The sequence below is a fragment of the Mycetomoellerius zeteki genome, unplaced genomic scaffold (assembly GCF_001594055.1).
Source record: "Mycetomoellerius zeteki isolate Tzet28-1 unplaced genomic scaffold, Tzet1.0 scaffold355, whole genome shotgun sequence".
Taxonomy (NCBI): Eukaryota; Metazoa; Arthropoda; class Insecta; order Hymenoptera; family Formicidae; genus Mycetomoellerius; species Mycetomoellerius zeteki.
In genome coordinates, this window is record NW_017257344.1 from 239,200 (window position 1) to 262,620 (window position 23,421).

The window sequence follows — 23,421 nt, forward strand, 5'->3', positions numbered from 1 at the left end:
TAATCATTTTTAGCTATTTTAACAGCATCCACGAAATTATATTTACAAAGAAAATGCACATAATGAGAGAGGAGTTACGTCGAATACGGTATAGCGACAGCGGCGGCGGCGTCGGCACGCCAGGAGAGGTGGAGGAGGTGGGCCGTACAGCGGGCGACGGGGATCGGAACGTGACCTACGCAGGAGATGTCGACAAGATGACAGCGGCCGTATGACGACGCTGGTTACACCGTTGCTGCCCGACAGAGTCGAGGATACGTGGCTCCGCGCCAGGAAGCGGCAGCTACGGTGAGTGCGGCGAACAAGAAGAAAGAGAGAGAGAAAGAAAGATAGAGCGAGAGACTTGACGTCGTCGTCGTCGTCGCCGTCGACGACGGTACTGGTGGTGCCGCGCCCCCGTGCAATGCGCACGACGGCGCGGTGAGGAGTGGACGGTGGGATCCTAAGGAGGACTCGCCGACGAGGAGTGCCGTCGACCCCACGTGCACCCGCGTCCGGAGGCATGAGCGTGTTTGGGGACTTCCAGCGTGTCTGGGTGCAGCGGTTCCCGGACAGCGCCTTGCCGGCCGCCTGGGAGGAGGATGTCAGAGCGAACCTGGTTAAACACAAGCAGAAGGTGAGTCTGAGAATGATGATTCTCCCCTTGGGACCGTAGTGTGGAAACGTATTGCGTCGATGATTGATCGAAGTTGGTAATTTTTATCGACGAGTCTTACCGCAAGGACCGCAGGTGTGCTTTGACGAATAATTATGGAGTGAGAGAATAAGGATGCATGAAATAAGGGTGAAATCTGCCGTTGCATGGCTGGTGATAGTGTCGCAATGTATTCGCCAAGCGTTTATTAGTCACGTGTGAACGATCTACTGTGTATGCTTGTGTACGCTTGTGTACGTGTCGCAAAAGAGGTTTTATTTCATTTAATTGACATCCTGGAGGGGTCCGATGATTCATCACGTAGGCCAGAGTGGCCGAGTTTTTATTTTACCAGTCTTTAATCAAGTTCCTGGGAGAGCTGGAAATGAATATTTTAAAGTAATAATACAGTGACTATCATAGAGTTTGGGATTGAGGATGCAACCTTGCGTAACGACTGGGTTGTGACTGTAGTAAAGTGTCGCAATATTTACCAGGTATTTATTAGTCAGATCAGAGTTTATGTATGTACATAATTCAAGTAGATAGTGAAGAATTCTCTGAAGAAACACTTGAAATGCTGATATGGAGGAGGAAGTATAGCAAGGAGAATTTAATTTCTTCGCTTAATAGAAACTTAGTCATGTATAATTCAATTAACACCGTGTTCACATAACTTGATGACTCATCGAATTAATTGTCTGAAACCTGTCAATGACAGAGCACTTGTTACATTACGAGTACCAATGTATTATCATTCCTTTTAACATTTAAAATAAGATCGTAAACGAATAAACGAAAGAAGAAATAATAGTAAACATTGACTTCCTGCTTATATCTGTGAATCATTACGGAGTTATCTCTGTTGTATTATCCGAACACCGAAAAAAAAAGATTATAGTTATTACATTAGGTCATCCTAAAAATTCACAGCATTACATATTAACCGATTTTTGTTTAAATATTAAAAAAACAGTGTGGATTTATTTAAAAAGTAGCAGGAAATTATATAATTACATAACAATTCTTTTTTTAATATTAAAGTTTAAAATAGAATAAAATATTTTTTCATAAGAAATAATCTTAAAATATAAAATAATTAAATTGAAAACACATGGGATTTATTTTCTATAAAATTATAGAAATCTTTCGAATATATCTCTCAAAGCACGCGATATTTTTTTTTCTGTATAGGTGACAGCTTTGAGAGAAGAGCTCGAAAAAGAAGAGTTTTATGTGGAATATTTAGAGAGATTGCTGGCTGACGTCGAGCGACACAAACAGCTGGCTAACAATACCAGCGTAAATACGAATACGTCTGAGATTAAACAGGAAGCGGCGACGGAAACGCAGTCTCAACAAGATTCTCAAATATCGGAGAACAGCTTGGCGGACTCTCCGAATTCGCCGAGTTCTCAGAACGTCGGACCGTCCGCTTCTACTTTGACGGAACGGGAAGACATCAGCAAGTTTCAAGACAAGTGTGTGTCCGAACTGAGCTCGACTCTCAGCACAGCTGGCAAGCGACCCAAGAGCGAAATACCAAGGAGTCCCGAGAAAGTGCCTGAACTTAGAAGAAACAGTGATCCAGATGTGCCAAGTAACTATGTTACAGTGATTGAAGTTACCGGAAGTTCGAAGAAAGATAAAAATGAAGAATCTCTCAAGGAGGAGGATGAGAAAGGTATCCTCTTTCATACATAAATTGTTTTTATTGAACTTTTGGAGTTGCATAATCTATATATAATCATTAAAAGAAAAAAAATTTCAAAAAGTAGAATGAATTTTATAACGTTTTCGACCCGATCGGGTTTGCATCAACCTGGGTTGGATTAATCTTTCCTATTGGTTAACGTTACGCTCTATCAATAGGAGAGCAAACAAAACGCCATTAATCCATGGTGTAAACCCGGCCGAGCCGAAAACGCTATTAATCTTATCATCTCATACGATTCGAAGTTAATAGTTTAATTTATTTTTAAAGTTTTATAAAAATCAGTTGTCATCAGTTTTACATCAATTTTACATACATTATAAATTATTTTATGATACATATAAAATTTAAAAAATGATGATTACTACTTGTTCGCTAAATAGACTTAGAAAAGGCTATCAATGAAGATGGCGAAGATGGCGATGCAGAAGCATCGGAAGAATGGGGAATATGTTTACATTGACGCGCGCGTTCCTACTGTCAACAGTAACAATGGCAATAGCAAGGCAGCAACTCGAAGACCACCCTCGCTACCAGATTCGCCGGGCAATCAGAGTAATTATGTCAACATCGATTATTTTATACAGTAAGTCGTTTGTTATCTCTCGTTTATTTTGACACATTGGACTCATTAACTACGCGGAGTACGAGCGTCTTAATTTCATTGTTTTTAAGTTATAATGTTAACATTTATTAATTGAATTCACACGCGAGTACTCCCGAGTTAAGATGTAGAATATGTATAATTGTATACAATTTTATTTTCAGACATAGAGCGGCGATGGATAGCGAAGATGAAGAAGGTGCTAGTCCGGCGCCTCCGATCTTGCTGCGAGCTCTCAGCACGGACAATGAAACTGGCAGCAGCGACGCCGAACCGCTAAGTTTGAGCGAGGGTAGCTTGGAATCACCGACCCCGACGACGCCGCGCAGACAAGAAAAGAGCAAGGAGCGTGAGGACGACAGGACGTCGATGGTCAAGTGTATCGTGAACTCGGTAGTGGAGAGCGAGGCTGTATATGTGGAATGCTTAACTGTGATGTTACAAGTATGTAACTTGTACATATGTAACATTCAGTTCTTGATGATTCTCTATGTTAAGAATTTATTCACAATATTTTCCTGCCTTTACAGTATATGAAAGCTATTAGGGCAACTTTAACGACATCTCAACCGGTCATTTCGGAAGAGGAGTTTGGCACGATGTTTTACAAGATTCCGGAACTGCATGCTCTGCATCAGACGTTTCTGGATGGTCTTCGAAAGAAGACAGAAAAGTGGGACGGTAAGACTACTATAGGAGAACAATTTAAGGTACATACAATTAGTAAACAAAAGGAGTAAAAGCTGTAGAAAATCGTAACGTTACACTTATTGATTTCAGATTATGGCCAGTAATATAGGATTATATGGTGCGTTTTTACACAATTACGCTCGCGCGACCGATACCGTGCGACGATGCTCCGCCCATTCCACTCAATTCGGAGAAATCACTAGAGATATAAGACTCAGGAGTTTTCCAAAGGGCCCGGGTTTGTCTCTAGAAGATTTGTTACATAAACCAGTTGCTCGAGTGCAAAAGAACGCTTTAGTTTTACATGTAAGTAACTCGTCGCATATATACCTACAGCATGTAAAATATAACAATATATACAGTAGACTGTACGATTTTTTACGATCGTTAAAATCGTGATAGACTACTTCGAATTTCAAATCTGTGTGTGTATGTGTGTTTGTGTGTGGAAATACACTTCACTACGTTACAATCTCTTTATCTTATCTTAAATTTTGTAGCGATAACTTTTTTGTTCAGGATCTTCTCAAGCATACACCAGTCAACCATGCAGATCATACACCTCTGTCAGAAGCTCTTGCTATGACCAGAAACTTTCTAGACGAGTTTAATATCATTCAAACGAAGTCCATGTTTCCGGTACGATTCGTGTAAATTATTCTACACATTATTTTGTATTTTATTTTATACAACATTATGCAATTGTAATTTTTACTATACCTGTTTTTTTTTACTTATACAGAGTCATGACAGAGCTCAACGAAGATTGGTAAAAAATTCATTTGTAGTCGAGCTTTCAGACGGTCACAGGAAGTTGAGACATCTCTTTCTTTTTAACGACGTGATCGCCTGTGCGAAGTACAAAGCCTCTGGCAGAGATAAATTCACGTTCGAACTGAAGTGGTACGTACCAGTAGCGGAAGCTGCTGTTACAGAAGACGGTGTAGAGCCACGCGAAGCCAGCCCCGCTAATGTGGTAGCTTTAAGGTAAGTACCGCGTTATCTATCATTAATGAAGAGTAATGCTTTATCAATTGTATTATAAAAAATGTACTATCAGATTAGTCATCAATGTTAATTTTAAAGTATACGTTATAAAATCAACCGATTATCATAATAGATAATCACTAATCACACCAAAATAAGTAGCAATATACTAGTAAGTTATACTAATAAAAAAAACATTGATTAAATTATACAAATAACTTCAAAATTATTTTAACAGGTCGCAAGCATGTACAGTACGCGATCAAATTCTATGGGAAGAACGAAACGATGAGAAACGAATCCGATTGGGTGGCAGAGGTTCGGAGAAAAATCGCAAAAAACTCGCCGAACTTGAGGCCCAGCTGGTATTAGCTTCGCCGAACTTAGTCTTGCGCGTGGCGCACAAAAGTCAACAGAATCGAGTACAAAATTCTTACACTTTCTTCCTATCCAGTGAGTTTGAGCGTTCTCAATGGGTAGAAGCAGTGGAGGCATTACAACAGGTCATTTAATCTCTTATTAAGATTATTAGTCAACTAATTAAGGATATGATTAATTAATATATGTCATATATTACATATATATCATATATTAGTCTGCTATGCTATTGAATTGTATTTGATTGAAAAACTTTTATTACTGATACTTTATAGGGTGGACAACCTCCAGGGCAGCTGCCATTGTCGATGTATGAACTGCAAGCTTGGGTCACTGCCTGTCGAACATATTTACAGACTGATATGGGTAGCTACTTACTGAGATCAGGACGCGATGAGAGTTTGCTGCTGGGTGATCTTCATTTGACCCTGCTCGGTTTGACTCCGCCAGGCTTGGACAGAGTGGGTGATCTCTATATCATTGTAGAAGTTGACAGTTACGGACATTACTTCAAAAGAGCGCGAAGTCGCATCGCCAGAGGTCAAGCTCCGATTTGGGGTGAGAAATCTTGTTTTATATTAAACTTTGTTTGATATTAATTTATAATACCTATTTGATATCTATTTATATCTTATTAAACATAAGTAAAATTGTGCTTAAAATTAAATAATTAAATTTTTTGCTTTAATTGAATTACCTTTCTTTCACACAGGCGAGACTTTTGTAGTAGAGTTGGAGGGAAGCCAGAACGTTAGGATTCTATTGTACGAGGAATGCGGCACACGCTCGGTATTGCGAGGCAAGTGCATTCAGCGATTGAGCAGATCTTGGCTCCAATCAGATCAGGTGGAGAGATCGCTAAACTTGGGACCTGCGACATTGGACGTGGCATTACGTTTTGTTCCCAGCGAGGTTACTCTGAGGCGAGTGCCATCGGCCAAGCCACAGGGCTTATTTGGGGCCAAAATCCAACAAGTTTGCAAGTACGTGCGATTTCATTCAAATCGGAACAGTTAGAAAATTAAAAAGTTGATTGATTTTTTTCTAACTTTTTTCTTCTTCATTGAATTTTCAGTTAGGAGAAATTGACTAAATATTCAAATAATAAATCCATTTTGAAATGAACAAAAAATCTGTTATTTCTTTTTAAGCAAAGAGTTTCTCTGAATCTCTTGATTTATTTATGAAATATTCCAAGACGTATTTTTTAATTGGACTTGTTAATAATTATTATACTCTCACATAATTTTATAGACGAGAGAAACGTGATGTGCCTTTCATAATAACGGCATGCGTGCGAGAAGTGGAAAGACGTGGTGTTGGCGAGGTAGGTCTGTATCGCGTTTCTGGCTCGGCGTCCGATGTGGCAAGGCTACGCAAGTCGTTCGAAAGCAATTCGTATGAAGCAGAGCAGCTACTTAAAGAGGTACGTTTGTATTTCTAGTATTTCTTGTGTCCGTAGTTAGGCAACAGAATGGTTTCTTATTGTTGATATCCTATTTTTTAATGCGAACGTGTATGCAGGTGGACGTGCACTCGGTAACGGGAGTATTAAAATTGTATCTGCGTGAAATGCCGGAGGCACTGTTCACATTACCTGCCGTCAACAAAGCGGTGATCGACTTCTTGTTGGCGCATTTGGCACGTGTGAACAAGCACGAGACACAGAACAAAATGTCACTGCACAATCTGGCTACAGTGTTCGGGCCCACATTACTGCGTCCTGGCACCAGTAACTCACGCAGCGACGCTAAAAGCCGCGATCCTCTCGCTGCCGGTACCGTCGACGTGATGGCGCAAGCTGGCATTCTCTACTGCTTCTTGCAATTACATATGCAACAACAGAACAATCAATCTCTCTAGTCGACAAAGTCCCCTGATCCTGAACGCGATTAACGTTGTCGTTTGATTTCAACACGATCACTTTCTTCCTGATGAAACAAACACCGAAAAGACGATGTATGATGGTGTCTGAAGAACAGCCGGGTAACTCATCAATATTGTTATATTTAATCTTAAAATCGATTTATTGAATTTAAAAACCGTTTATGTTTTTATTGTATAATATATATAAATGCTGTAATATATTATGGTTCATGCTATATAGCATTTATATATATTATATGTAATTAATAATTATATATATTGTCAAATAAGGGTTTATAATGTTCTACATAAACGAAGTCAGAAATTTTTCATTTGCGTTAAAACTTTTTTCATTTGTATTAGATGCAATATAAGGTTTTCTTTAACAAATTTCAACGGAATGACTGAATTTTTATTTTTTTTATTAATACACTTGATTAAAATAAATAATCAATTTCCGTCCTTCAAACACCTGTCAGATGTCTTTTGTATTGTGCGCTAGCACAATAATCTATTCGCATTGTTGGTCTTTTTTATAGACATTAGCATGACGTATCTTTTTTTCATGATCTTGAGGTAGAGCCTGGAAACGTATTAAAGCGAATAGAGTGGCTTTGATAAAACCCTCCACACGAGGATGAAACTCTTATACTCCATACGCGTGCAAAGTAATGTAGCCGAGCTGCTCTTATAGAACGTATATAAAGCGTATATAAAGCGTAATATTAACAATAATATATATATACATATATCTTTTTACTTTTGAGGTTCATAATATATTTTCTACTTCATATTGTCTGAGCGTGACAATTGTCATATTGTCGCTCGCGCGCAATCAAATTGATGATCTTTCCTGAGATGAGATTTTTGAGATGAAGACGAGCGTGTAATGGTGCAGAAATTTCAGGTGAGAAATTGGCCAAAGAGGATTAGATAAGTTAAAGCAAATTGGTAAAAATGTTATATTACATTTGTATATTAAAAATATCCTGAAAATTTGTAAAGAAAAGAAGAGAGAAAATCGTTAAAGAGTGAGAGTTTTTTAAAGGAGAATCTAAAAATAATGAATTTTGTATAAAGTCTGAGATTAAAGTTTTTTAAAGCCTGAAATTTGTGTACTGGATATGCAATTTGGCGCATCTGTGCTTTAGAAAATAAGTACTTTTTCACGTGACGTGTGTTCCTAACAGAGAATCTAAATCTTTTTATACGAGCCCTTTTGTATATCCGTTGCAGGAAGCAACTTGTCGCTCTAATATGGATACCATATTCTTGTGTACTCATACAATAGCATATATTTCGCAAAACATTTAGGAGAATGAGAAAGAGGAAGAGAGAATGGTTTGTTTTTTCTTGGAGATTCTGTGGAATTTAGGGAACGATGTTTCTCATAATGTGCAAAATTTGTTATACATGTTTAATGTAATAATCGTCCATTCCATTTGCTCGAGTTCTTTCGAAGAAACGAATTCAATAGATCGAATCTTCGTGTAAAGAAGCTTAGAGTTTTGGCTCAAAAAGACATACGACTGCAAAAGAAAAGCCCTCCTTATCTTACCGTTAAAGTGGTATTTTTCGATAGTAATTTTGATTAACGTGAATCCCTCTTTTTATATTAACCGTCTAAATGCAGCTTAATAGACGCCAAAGAGAAAGCTACGTTTCCACGTGTATAGAGTGTCCCGAAAATCGTAATTTATATGAAAAAAAATACAATTTTTTTAATGAGAAAAGTTAAAAGTACAGAATATAAACAAATTTAAATTAATAAATTTTCAAACTTTTTTTCTTGATTTTCAAAATTAATCTTCTCGAAGAAACCGTTCGCGAGAAAAAGATTTATATATATCTACATATAAATCCTGAAACTTTTTCTTTTTTTTTTTTACAAAATACTGCCAATTAATGCTTCAAGGTTTTTGGAACGCTCTATATGTAATAGAAGAATATATTATAGTTGATAAAACGAGAGACAAAACACAAACACGCGAGTTTGGCGATACAATAACGGAACTCGGTATAGAGTGTCTTATGTATTATGCCAGGCCGTCTACAAAGTTTGCAAATTACACAAAAGTGAAAGAAAACGAAGAAAAGAACCAAGTCTGACGAGAGTGTTCGATAAAAACGAAGACATGTAAGAAGTATTAAATTGTTTAGGCTCGAACAAAGGCAACTATTGTATCTCGTGCGTATGAAGGCAACCGCGTGCGTGTTTGTGCTTGTTTGTTTGTATGCGTGTATTATTCCTCCTTTCCCCGTGTATGTATTATACCGTAAAAAGAAATACCGCATAGACTAAGATTAATTTTGATATAGTCGTTTTTTAAGGAACGTTCGCCTTTTTTTTGTACATTGATACGAAGTGTAAAAACGTTTCATCGATTATTATTTGTGTTATTATTAATATTATTACTCTACATATATATATATATTATATATGAAACAATTATCGTCATAACTATTTGTTGATTTGATCAAGCTAGCTTGTTCGCAGCGAAATGCGTACTGTACTGCCAAAAAGTGAACAAACACTTAAATTGGATAAATATACTGAAGGTTTATAAACTTTTATATCGATCAATTCTTTGGATTTTTTTACATTTTGATGGGATACCGTCGGTCAAGTTTCAGTTTCACGGAATCCTGTTATAAACATCTAATAAATATTTTATGAAAGGAGGCACTATCAAGTTTGTGAGAGTAAACATCGTGATTTTGGAGAAGATTTCGAAAAAGCAACAGGTAACGCTAAATTTGATATGCTGGATTAGTATTGTAATTACTTGTCTGTTTCACATAACGGAATGATAGAATAACTTAAATTTTTAATTTAGTCGTTATTCATATCTAAACCGAAATTTCTTGCTGGATTGAAGTCCCCAGGCAATCTCTGGTTGGGGGTGACGAAGGCAATCTGACGGGTGTTGCCGCAATATTGTCCCACAGGCCAGGCAATCGGGAACCATCGGAACTGTTACACTGCATCCCTGATGAACCAATTAAGAATTGATCAGAAGAGAAAGGAACGAGAGAGAGTTATACGATGGGAGAATTGAAGCTTATTGTAGAAAAATACATACAGATGTATTAAAAATAATACATCGATAAAAAATAGTTAAAAATACTTCTTACATCGCGTTATATTGAATTAAAATTAAAAACAAAGTCGTCAAAAATTGCTAGAATAAAAGGATTGATGAAATTGTGAATCAAAATAAGTAAAATCCAAAGATACGCGTGATTTTTAACTATATCGAACCTAGAGGTGCAGCTTCGTAGAGATCGTGAAGAGCTTCCACGCGGACCTTGGTCCACTCGATGCTCTTATAATTCGCCGAGATGCCCTTTTCCGTACTGGTCCCTTGATTTTCCCATTCTCGCATATAACGGAAATACGTCCTTAGTGCATCGTCGCTTGTGGCACTCTTGCATACCTAATTGTAACATGGAATTTCATGTAGCAACTAGTTATACGAATATTTTATTTTAATGAATCCATGCGAACGAGTGAATTTACTCACTTTAATATTTCTTTACTAATTTCTTTTTACTAATAAATTTACCTCTAATTGCGCGTTGGGATAGTAATGAATATAATTAACGCACATCTCATCGGATATAGCAAAGCCGCCGAGAGTCACGTTATCTCTTTTCATAGTGTTGTAAGTGCATGTAGTGATCAGAGAATCCCCCTGTAAATTATTTTATTTTTAATAAGATTCTCAGCTGTTTGTTGTTATTATTATCTTTAATGTTTGATGTTTGATAATAATGAATTTATATATATATGTATATATATTATTTATTTTATTTCGATATTCATTTACTTTAGATAATTTTCTTACAGGCAGAATAGCCACCGGTTTTGGCAACAATCTGATTTCCTGGAAATGTGTGGAGTAATGATTATCGTAATTTATCGGTGGCAATTCTTCGCCGTCCCTTATATGACGTGTGATGACTTTGGTACCCGTTAAATGAGTGTGCAGTTGAGAGCCGAAAATGCGAATGCCACTTTGGGGCAATCCGACTCCGGTGCACTCCGTTATACAGTGACCGGATAGCATAAAGGCTTCCTAAATAACATTTGATTTTATTAAATTTCTTACTAAAACTCCATCTCTTTTTTAAAAAAAAGATTTACAAAAAATTGGAGATAAATGAACGAGTTTCAGATAAATTTAATTAGATTAAGATTGTGTATGTGTGAAATAAAAAGTATACATCTACTTAAATAATTTTTACATATAGAATATTTATATAAATGTAAAATGATAATATGAACTTTGTTGTGTAGATTTAACTATTTTATTACATGCATCAGCATAAGTTTTTCAAAAATTACAATCAATCAGTTTTTTTACCTGTTGTGGAGGTATGGCCATCTTATCGGTGTACTCGAGACCGAGCTCGATAACACCGGCGTCATACTTTCTGAGTGTTTTAGTGAGAATAAATCGAATTCCGGAAGAATCGATAACGCCTTGGTGCAGCTCGGGATTATTGTAATGTACCTCCAACATGACATGCGGATTGAAATCAGCTCCGCCGATGGCTAGACCGGCTTCTTCCGGATATACAAACGCATCAGCACCCATCGCCCATGCTGCCAACACCTTCTTGCAAATCTAAATGATTTAAAATGAGTATCACTGCGCAAGTGTCATTTCACGAGAAGACAATCACCTGCGTCTTTTCGGGTCTATCTGCTCCATCACAAGGTCCATCGTACATTGGCACTTCTAAATCCACAGGTCCAGCGCAATGAAAGATTTCCATGTGGTGTACAAGATGTTCGTTACCCGCTTGGATAGCGGGACCAAATTGTAGGATATGATGCCTACCAGTAAATATTTCTTTATTTATATCTTTATATAATTATATTTAAGTCTTTAGAATAAAAGATCCAATTTGGTAAAAGCATTAATGAAAGATCTAGATAGAATTGAATTAATGATGAATATAAAAAATATCAGTATGGACATCTCTCTCTCATCAATTTATTGCATATATCTAATACGCACTTTTGTCTTAATACTGACGGCAACTTATGCACACGACACCAATAGGTAGTCTCCTTCTTCGGCACTTGAACCCGATGAGCGAGTAACTCGAGCTGCCAGGCATTCGCAGGGAACTTGGGCTTTTTATGGGACACCCTGTGGAGCTCCGTACGAGACATACCCGATGCTTTCGCATCTGATATCTCGAGACCGGCCAAGGACGACAGCGGTCCACGACCGCGAATCCACACTAGGTGCGTTGTGCCTCTCTAGAAACGAATATTTTATTCTAAACAATAAAACAATAGAGTAAGTGAGAGTCAAGCGCTATAGTTGATGTGCATAAATTAAAATTCACAATATAGTATTATTATAACATGTTAACTTAAAATACAGATTACAAATAACACACACACAATTCGCCAAACACGGTTCTTTTAGACTTTTAAAGTTCCGCAAGTTTTTTAAGAGTTACGTACATAGATACGTAATCATACTCACTTCAATGATATAATCATGTTCATCGCAAGTGTCGAATTTGCGGGAGAATGTAAATTTCGTGATATTACCGCGTCTTTTCCACGCAAAGCTATCGCAGTCTTGCTGGGTGTCCAGATGTAATTTCCCGTCGACATCCGCCCACGAATCCTGCCGATTATTGGCAAGGATAAAACTAATCTTTAATATTCGATTTAATATTTTACATCACCGAATATTTTACTTGAAAGTGAATTTGTTGGTGCCAGTCAGACCATAAGACGCAGTAATCAGCTGGTTTCATTTCTCCATAGTCGGAAAATCCGATCGCGAACCAGCTGCTATCATTACCGATGAAATGAACTTCCGCGATCACCAGCTTGTTCATTAGATCCACTCTGAAAAGCAACGGTAAACTGAGAAAAAATTTCCAGAAATTATAACAATATATAAATTAAAAAAAAGAAAAATTCAGAGTGTTCCGTTGCTGCCGCATTAAAATTAGGAAAACCACATTATACAACAATTAATAGCTGGAGTTTTTGCTAATTTGGAAACAATTTTGCTAACAAAAATGTCTGGAATTGATTGTCTATATATTATTATACGTAATCGTATCTGTATAGGTTGACGTTAATTAGAATAAAGATGACATGACAATAAATAATAACGACAGATAGAATTTTCTTTTAAAATTTACCCTGAAAATATGGTAGTTGTGATACAATACAATATTTAAAAGATTTTTACCATGTACTTTAGTAAAGTTAATCAAACTTATTTTATACTTTATTGTAGTTTTATTAATGAATGAGAGAGGTTTACATTAAAATTCTTCGAAATATTGTCCCACGATTATCATATTTTCAAGATAAACTCTAAGAAAAAATTCTCTCCGTATAGCTTTTAAGCGGAAAATTGAAAAATGAATAAATCATACACTCGCATGGACAGTTTACGTACAAATTCCAAAATAATTAAAATCATATTCTTTCTTGCAAACAATTATAATGGCAAACGATCTTGTTCAAAATCGCACCTCCAATGGAAAGTCACCTCCGAACCCAGCGGAATCGTATGCACCGCGTTTCTAGCCATATTTTCATCCATCGAAAAATCGCGTCGAGACCAACCCGAATGGATGCTTGCGAGAGCGATTAGCAGAAATAATATCATTGTTAATAATATCATTGTAATTAAATCCTCTTTAAATCTCTCCACGAAGCGATTCAGCGAGTAAACTCGCCGAGGTTCGGCTTCAATTTGGATTTTTGTTAACTCCACTCGGATTTTATATTGAATTTAGCCTGATTTCTTAAATACCGTTTACGAGATTTATGGAGTTGTACTACGGAGACCGCAAAGGATGAATCTGCACTGAGGATCCTTCCTGCGAACTTTCGTACCTCACAGGATTCCGCGCTTGCGGAATGACGCAGGATGCGCAAGCTCAAGAGGAATGGTTCCCAAATCAGACAGCTTCTCGCTCTTCATCGAGATCGTTTATATAATCGTTATTTTTCTTAATCCATTCAAAAAATAGAAGTAAATGTTGAACAGATTTTTATAATCCAAATTTTATTTATTATACAATATTAAATATTTATATTTTGTTTGCGTTATACATATATTTTCTTCAAAAAATTAAGACAATTTATAATTTGTTTAATGTGAGTTATTTTTTTTATAGTTATTACAATATAATAGAGAAGAATATATAAAAAATTTGCATGCTTTTTCGAGATAAATTAGTTTTGTTGAATTATGAACTATAATCATGAATTTTAATCCGTTTCTGTTTTAAATATTCTAAAGTGCTATAATCTATAATGCAAATATGTGAGTAATCTATAGAGATGAAATTTTAATTTCAAATTAAAATTAATTTACAGTAATCTCGTCTTAAGTTGATTAGATTAGATAACGATTATTTCCAATAACTTGATTGATAAAAGAGAAGGGAATTATCAATTGCTAATTTAAAGCGTGTTTTATATATATATATATATATATATGGGTGTTTTAAAATTTCTCAGAAAAATTCACAAAAGCGTCTTCGATTTTTAATTGTTTGTAATTCGAAAGCTAAATATCTTAATATTTGATTATAAATTATTAATAACTCATCTAGGAGATTTATATTATATTTATATTATATTCTGTACACACACAACACACATACACACACACAAATAAATATATTAATCTCCATTTAGGAACAATTTTCTATATACTTTGAATATAAGCAAATAAAGAAAAATTGATTTTAGATCAATCGAAGAATCTACGACTTAGAATTAAGAAAGGTCTCTTAGATCCTGTTAGGTCTCACTATCCTATGTGAAGAATAGGAGAATGTCTTCATATACGAATATATTTCGAGGAACTTATATTGCATTCCATTTGTGGAACGTGCCTTGTGACCGAATTGCAATCAAGAAATTCCGCGGGACTTATTGCGGTCGAGACTCTTTATTACGCATTATTAACGGAAACAATTTATGTGAAAGAGACGAATTTTATGATGATCGTAAGGATATTTTTTGCTCAAATCAGCGTTATATCTGCTACGCAAGCAATTAATGAAATGTCCAAACTCTTCCATATTAAAATTATCATTAAATTGTAGACCCCTATTGATGCAGAACTCCTGAGAAATGTATTTCGAAAATTTTAATGTTGCGAAACACTTATAAACTAAACACTTCCTGATAATTTAGTATAATAGTATTAAAATAACATGATTTTTACACATAAATATATTTCAGTTTTTGCAAGATATAATTTGTAAAATTTTCAAAGACGAGTATTTAGATTTGAAAAAACTGTTTATTTTTAATGTAATCAATGAAATCTGTGCTTTAAATATTGCTGATAATCGCTTCGTCATGACGTGCCTATGAAGCGCCTACGGCGAAACAGCTGCCCTCGTTCAACAATTAAGGCTCTCAATTAAAATCAATCATAGCTCATAAAATTGCTACTCGCAGTAAACAACTTATATTTTAAATAATAGAAAATGGCAACTTGGATCTGAAGAGAAATTGGATCTAATCTCTGAAGTCACACACATTGATAAATGTAGAATTTTTTATGTTCCCCACCTTTCATTATGGAAACCTATTTCAATATAGATATCTTTAAAGGAATTTATTTGTATTACATCGCTCATGCACAATTAGAGGTTTTGATTTAATTTTATAATCTTCTGTGTAAAAATATTAAAATATCATCTATTATCAAAAAATTAATACATAAGAAACATTTTATGTTTTCTATAAAAAAATATCATGTTTAATATTTATAATTTCTTTACTTAACTTCTGTATTATTGTGAAAATAGGCTTTTTTTTTTAAATTATTGCAGTGTATACTGTCTGAACTTTTTATGTTAAGTTTTTCCGAACGTTTGCATTTTGCTGCATCGATATAAAAATTATTGTAAATTTTAAGAAATTTTATTCGCTCAATTGGTATATTTTTCAGGTATATTTCTCAGTCATGCTTAAATTGAAATCAATGATTGATCGGTGCAATTTCTCAGGATTCTTCATATAACTTCTACGGGTCTATTCAGCCATCTTTTTAGTACTCTCTATACTTCAACTTTTAGTCATCGCTTTGACTTCAATGTCAAGACCCTGACGCGGCCTAACGACACGGCTCATGGTTATAGTGGGGCGAATTGACGATGACGAGAAGATGGAGAGGAAGGGAAGTGGAAGTACTGACTGGCAGCTGGCGACGAGTCCGTCGGCACTGTCGGCAGTCGGGAAAGACAAGCGTTCGCGCTTGGATTGGAGTGTCGGAGCGACCAGTCCAGAGACTCATAGACTATACATATGCGTGAGGAATGTAATCCGTGCCCGATGACCCATCCGTTACCCGTGTACGACGCGCTGCAATTCAGACTGCCAAATTTCATCCAGGGTGAGTGAACGAGCGAGCGAATAATTGAATGAATGAGTCATGCGGAAACCACGTGGGTTTTCATCACATGGCGAAACAGCGATCCTACAAAGATGAGATTCTTATGCTGAAACGCGCGAAAATGATCCTTGTCGAAAATTAAAGCGGAATATGTTTTTCTAGAATTATATAAAAGAAATTGAATTTAATAAATTCAAACCGATTGTGAGAGATAATTGTTTAATGATAAAGTGCTTAGACATTGTAATATTTCTACCATGAGTAACGAACTTCTTTACTTCCTCCACTTTCAACAGTTAAAAAATTTTTTGAGGAACGCATCATCTGTTTTTTTAGGATTTTTGTTAGTCGATTAATTTATCAATTGATTTGACCAATTATAAATTATTTTAATTAAAAATTCGAAAAATTATATAGACATTAAAAGATATTCAGAACGTAAGATGTAGTGAAACGTAGATAGCAAAACTTTGTTGCTATTTATTAATTCACTTTGTCAGAGTAATTTTTATTTCACGATGTTATCACAATGTTTAGTCTTACTCATGCTGTTTTTCCAGGATTCTTATATATTGTGATATTTCCATAATGTCGGAAGCATTTGAATACGTAATATTTATTCGCGCGTCGATGCATAATATCGCTTATATGTTTTATGCACGTGGCGTGCATGAAATTGCTCTATCTGTTTGCGAAATGAAGGCTTCGATGCCTCACCTTTTTCCGTAAACTTTCTGTTATCAGTAACAAGTAAAAGATGTTACTAAAAGACTGCTGTTAAGTCAACGGAGATTCATGAAATTTTAATTGATATTTTCTAACGAGCAAATCAATAGAATATTCTTATAATATCTTACAATTAATTTGCTTTAAATAGTAAGTGATTCTAAAAATTTACAGAAGTATATTAACACACTATATACACAAATAATTATATAAAATGTTATAAAAATATGATTTTTTTTACAATTGTTCAATTTCGAAAATGGATTTTATTTTTTTTTATTCTAATATAAAATTACAGATATTTAAATATCGCAGATCATTCTCACAGATGACGAAATAATAATTATTGTTCCATCAATAATTATTATAGGGAAAAAGCGGAATAATAATTAACAATAAAATTAGCAAATAATCAATAATACTTACCATAAATGTTCGATTTTTTGCAAATTGAGAAAATAAATAGCTACTTTGTATCGAATTCTTATTTGTTGGCACAAAATTTCATTTATTATAATATGTAAAAAGTACATAAGAGAGAATAATTTCTTTTGCACTGGTGCAGGTGGAGGAATTGAATATTTGATACATTACTGTGATAAGTGTACAGCACTTTTTCCTGAGATAACGAGAACGTATCTGAAACAGGAATCGTTTATCTGCTAAAAATTCTGTAAAATTCGCACATTTTCTTCGTAGTGGTAAATCAATTTATAATGAGACATTTGCACGTTTATTTATACTTTGTAATGAGACAAACGTTGACACCACTCTCCGACTTTATAAATGCCGCATCGCTTCTTTTTTTTATAGAAATTTATTTTATGTGGAAATTATTTTGTCGTACGATGTGTACGGTTAAAAAAAAACCGTGTTAAATGACGAGTATTTTATCGTATCATTTTATGAATATTTATCTGTTCTGACGCTAAAGTCACTAGTACAAAACGAAGCGATAAGTGTTAACAAAACTCGATGACGCGTAAACTACTATTTGCGGAGTATTTCGCAAGTCGAAAACTGCGACGCTTTGAGAATAGAGATCTCGTTTGCGATAGAATACATATATGTGGGGGCAATTATTATTTTTGAAAATGTTACTTGACGCACTCATTTTTGTTTCTGTTATATTTTTTTTCGCATTATCTTACACCTTTACGCTTTCGATTCGTATGATTCTAATTAAGTTAAGTCTTGTATGCGACGGGATCTTTCGAAGAAAAAGGAAAACAGCTTGCTTTATGAGCTCAATTATATCCTGCATAAACGCCACTAATAATCCGTTGAAAGTTGAAATGATATGATGCGATTTTAACGTGAAAAAAGGTTTCGTTATCACATATCGCAAGAAACGCAAACTTAGTTAGGGAAGATAAAGGATTATGCAATATATCGCGTTATAATAGTATTGGTAAAATAATTAGTAAGTGCACGACAATGTTCTCTGGAGAGTCTAATCTTAAACGCTAATGAGTCAGTCTTATCTTTCATCTTTATTTGTAAGTAATAGTAATCTGACAGCAATTCTTTATTTTTTCGATGAATTATCTATGAATTATTATCTTATTATCGAATTTTCACGTTCAACGATGAATACACTTATCGCAAAACATGGAATCCGAAATATCAAATCGTACAAAACAGTTTTACATAATTGACTTATTATTTCTGAGAAAATTAAATATGCAAAATATGTTTGCGTTATTATACTCTCCCGTATTTTCCTTATTTTCATAAATTATAAATCTACGGAAAAAGCAGAAGCATTCGATTACAGGATGATACAATTTTCTATATATTTTGATATATTATCGAAAAGAAAAGATGTTTAAATATTCCATTCCTGGAAATTTATATTAAGAGCGACATAGATCGATACGTTGACACAGGCGCATTATATACATAGATTTAGAATAAAAGTTAGAATATAAGTTAAAATAGAATTTAGATAGAAGAGGATAGCTAAATAATATACATTTCTATATTGTTGCAGGGACAGGAAGGAAAGTGCAGCTACGGACAATTTTTGAAGAAACGCCATAGAAAGCCCGTGGTGGATTAGGCGTCGGTAATCGATGGGTTGAGAACGCTCTTTGCTATTTTTTTCTTTTGTTATCAAGGTGTGTAGCTTACCTATGAGCCATGCTGAAGGTGGTTGGAGCCTCGTGGCTGCAGACGCGCATCTCCACTTATATCCTCGTCGCCGTCGCTCTTCTTGGCATTGGCACCATTATCCTCGGCGAATTTGGACTGTTAGTCGACACTGATTTTTTAAATTTTTCTAACAATTAAATAATCAAATCCATTGAGAGTAGATTTTTCAACATGTGTTCTCGCTGTCGAACAGACACAAATATAACATAACGTGCGCTGCATTAACTGCAGATTGCATTTTTACAAATTTAGAAAATATTATAAAATTTCAGTTAATAAAGTAAATTTTTCTAAACAATAATGCTTTTGCAGTGTTGAAAAAGATGGAACTTATTCGGCTACCGTATCGTGGAATCACAAGGGAGGATATCGCATCGACTTTTGGGGTCAAGGTAACGATCTCGCTAATGTACGACTGAATGCTGCCCGTGCCTATTACAAGACCGGCATATTCGAATCTGGGTAGGTCAATGTCATTGAGCAGAAAAAATATACAGTCATGTTTCTATAAAGATTCTATACAGGGTATCCCGTAAGTTTTTGCCAACCGCTTTTGTGTAGATAGAGCGGACTAAACTGAGTCGAAAAGTCCTCTACCATTTTGCAATTTTCGCAATAGATAACAAGATACTAATTACTAAAAATTGTCGAATATTGGTCTTCAATAATTTTTTACTTAAATACCATCAACTTTACAGAAAAACTGCAACAGACAAAAATCATTTATTTTCTTCTCATAGAACTCTAAGAATTTTTTCAGAATTTTTTATCAACTTTTTAGTACTGCATTATCTTATTCTTACCAACATGAGAAAATACGGTATTAAAAAAATTTGAAAAAATTTTCAAATCTTTATGAGAAGAAAATAAACAATTTTTGTCTCTTGCTGTTTTACTGTAAAGTTGATAGTATTTGAGTAAAAAATTATTGAAAACCAATACTCACAGCGATTTTTAGTAATTAATATTTTATTAATTATAATATATAATAATATTAACCATTGAGAAAATTGCAAAATGACAGAGGACTTTTCGACTCAATTTAGAGTAGTCAACGACTCAGTAGTGTAGTCGACTACACAAAAGCGATTGGCAAAAACTTAGGAACACCCCGTATATTTAAAAGAATACAAAACTCCGAAATAAATTATTTTTTATCCCACTTTAAATTTATTTGAAGAATCGCAGTAATTATGATTTATTTTGCAATAATTGTGATACTTTATATATATAATAAATTATTTAAAGCATTAAAAGGTCTAGCTTCGACCGGTATAGACTTCTTTATCGATTATGTTCTCACATATACGGTCTAAAAATGAGATTCTTATTGTTTATAATATATATGTTTTCAACAAGTTTGATTTTGTGTGATTGAAACGATACATAAGATCTGAAAGCAGATATGTAGCAGTTCTTTTCCTGGATGGTTCTGTATATATAATCTTGTAAATAGCCATATAAATATCTTCGACGTGTAAATCAAAATCCATAGAAACTATACATATTTATGTATATAAACTATATATATTTATTACCGCTTCATATTTATAAATCAGAATATTCTGCAGATTTTATATATGTATAATTAAAATTTTATATGATGTATAATTAAAATAAGCACGACGGATATATTCCAGATGGTCTATCATCGAAATAGAAACGTCATCGAAGTATCCGGACACCGTGCAGGCTTATGCGGCCGGTTTGTTAGAGGGTAGTCTGACATGGCAAATAATCCATCATCATTGGTATAATACTGTCAACGTTGTTTGTGAGAAATGGGCATACGAATGCCAGAAATTGATGCAATTCCTTCACGAGAACACCATCATTGTCCGTGAACGTGCCGAGCGCTTGGCACCCATGGATCCATTCTGGCACATGGTAAATGGGAATTAAAATTGAAGATTAAAATATGGAATATATTCGTTAAATTCAATAAAATGTTTGATACATTTACTTTTCTTTGTGTTAAACATTTTAAGTTGTGTATTTACTTTTATTGCTTTTAAATAAAAAAAAGAGCCAGTCAGTAATTGCACATGTTCTCAATATTACATAGATAGTTAAAACAGAGTACTTCAAATTCATTTTCGCGATTTCATGCGAGGATTAAATCATTGTAAATCGTCATTATTTTTACTTACAGGTGCGGCTGTTCTATGTTCAATTGGATGGTCTGGAAGCTGGCTGGAAATTCGCGGTTCGTCGCAGTCGGCAGACAGTGGAAATGAACAAGGGACATTTCCTCTGGCTGGCAATGGCTGCAGATCTACCGGATCTCGAGCGAACGTTGAACAGTTCCGAATCCTATCGCGATTGCATCAAAGGCATGATTTTCCTGAAAAGCCTATCCCGTGAAGGACTAGATCCGTTGGTAGCTATTGGACATACCACTGCTGCGCCGTAAGTTATTGTTATTTCGTATGTATATATATCTTTCAATAATAAATGTGGCTCATGTGAAAAAACAAAGTAATTAAAAAAAATTGATTTAAAATATAATCAAACTAATTGAAAAGAATTTATTTTAAAACATAAAAATACTTATGTAAAAATTGTTTTTATATCAAAATATAATTCACAACTTTTACGTTTTTCCGCTGCAAGGAAGATCGAATGTAGGTATCCTATTAATAAATAAAAACGCTTCTTAATTACGGTGCATATCGAGCTATTGTTTTTCTTATAGATATGCTAAAATGCTGAGATTATTGAAGAAATATACTTTTGGTTATCATGTTCTGCCGATCTTAAAAACCTCTGCGCCAATTCCAAGCAGATCTATCATAATGTCATCTTACCCTGGTGCTCTGTCATCTCACGACGAGTTCTATTGGATTCAAGGAGAGAATCGCGAGATGATTATCGCTGGAACGCCAATGACAGACACTAATAGCAGTCTGTGGAATTTTATGAAAGCAAAGAATCAGGTGAACAAAACTTTTTACATTTTACTTTCTATAATTTTAACTGATTGCAGATATACATGTATATCAAAAGATATTTACATAAAACAACTTATGATATGATAAAATATGAAATATAAATTTTGAATTAATTTCTGTTGTCTATTATTATTTTGGAACATAGTCGTATTAAAAGTCAGTAAGTTAATTTCCTTCTACTTTCACAGGTAATGTCATCCGTAAGAGTGATGGCGGCGAATCATCTGGCAATAAACGGACGTTCCTGGTCTTGTAACATGTCATTGCAAAATGGTGCCGATACATCGCGACAATGGGTCATTTTGGAACCGCGTGACAACTTTGTCTGGCTTGTCGAGCAATTGCCGGGACTTATTCACACAACGGATGTCAGCAAGCAGTTCGCCAGCACTGACGTGCTTTGGGTCATCGGTGAAGTTCATTTTCCCGAGATCAACATGATAATTAACGAAAACGAGGAAGAGAATGATGATATGACAATAAGCGAGTTAGTCGCGAGACTACAGAACAACATTACTACGACGGAACACTTTAGGAGATTGATGCGAGGATACAGTCACGAGAAGTCCACCATTAAAAATGAGGATTCGGTACAGATTTTAACTAATAGAGGAGACCTGGAAAAAGTTGATTTACCATTCGGTATAATCGACACAAAAATCGTCCTGACCGACGCTGGCGGTGTGGAAAGTTTTGAGGTCACTTCCGGACCGAATATGTTGGACTCCACGCAGCCCTTCCGATGGTCGACCACTTTCCCCAACGTCTCGCATATAGGTCAGCCCGATGTTTTCGATTTCGACAGCGTTACTTCTCTATGGGTTTGGCTCTGAGTCGTGATCATCTAAATATATAAAAATAATTACATTAGTAATGACAAAAAGGTAACTTTTTAAATTTTTATTAGAAAGAAAATAATGAGCAATAAATTACAAGCAAAACAGTTTGAAATAATAAATGATAAAATATTAAAAAATTTAAAAATTATATTAAGAGATTGTCAAAGAACGGTGAATCGAAAAGAAATTATCTTTAATTGACATTTAATCGATTATAAAATGTTGCTTTTCGGTTTTCGATATCTTTACTGAAACTTTACTGGCCTAAATTTTTAATTTGAAAAAACAGCAAGCTCATATGTTAGCCACCTACCATGTAAAATCTTTAGAAAATAAAATAAAATAAATTTGAGCTATAAGACATTTATTTCTATTCCTTCGACCATTTCCTTTCTTATTATTTTAAATAGCAAGAGTGGTAATTAACCACTATCAGCTTAATGGCCGTATCACACTAGCGACTCG

The 23,421-nt window shown here is 34.8% G+C and overlaps 3 protein-coding genes across 3 annotated transcripts; 2 read left to right on the top strand and 1 right to left on the bottom strand.

Moving 5' to 3' along the window:
• Positions 1-110: 110 nt before the first annotated feature.
• RhoGAP1A (Rho GTPase activating protein at 1A) lies at positions 111-7,011 on the top strand. The gene is given in 14 exon segments (XM_018452911.1): positions 111-616; positions 1,829-2,318; positions 2,732-2,789; positions 2,791-2,934; positions 3,117-3,396; positions 3,483-3,662; positions 3,733-3,948; positions 4,162-4,281; positions 4,385-4,629; positions 4,868-5,132; positions 5,283-5,565; positions 5,720-5,990; positions 6,262-6,433; positions 6,532-7,011. Coding segments are annotated over 14 exon segments (3,177 nt in total). The 5' UTR covers positions 111-502; the 3' UTR covers positions 6,871-7,011.
• Positions 7,012-9,501: 2,490 nt separating this feature from the next.
• Tbh (tyramine beta hydroxylase) lies at positions 9,502-13,532 on the bottom strand. Its single transcript, XM_018452894.1, has 10 exons — positions 13,396-13,532; positions 12,601-12,754; positions 12,381-12,527; positions 11,901-12,148; positions 11,563-11,716; positions 11,241-11,504; positions 10,722-10,952; positions 10,440-10,568; positions 10,136-10,310; positions 9,502-9,863 (listed from the first exon to the last, which is right to left on the bottom strand). Exons 1-10 carry the CDS (start codon positions 13,530-13,532, stop codon positions 9,724-9,726), a joined length of 1,779 nt encoding a protein of 592 aa, XP_018308396.1. The 3' UTR covers positions 9,502-9,723.
• Positions 13,533-16,093: 2,561 nt separating this feature from the next.
• Positions 16,094-23,048, top strand: lama (phospholipase B domain containing lamina ancestor). Its single transcript, XM_018452895.1, has 7 exons — positions 16,094-16,286; positions 19,006-19,264; positions 19,479-19,628; positions 20,807-21,053; positions 21,319-21,575; positions 21,862-22,102; positions 22,306-23,048. Exons 2-7 carry the CDS (start codon positions 19,155-19,157, stop codon positions 22,948-22,950), a joined length of 1,650 nt encoding a protein of 549 aa, XP_018308397.1. The 5' UTR covers positions 16,094-16,286; positions 19,006-19,154; the 3' UTR covers positions 22,951-23,048.
• Positions 23,049-23,421: the final 373 nt, after the last annotated feature.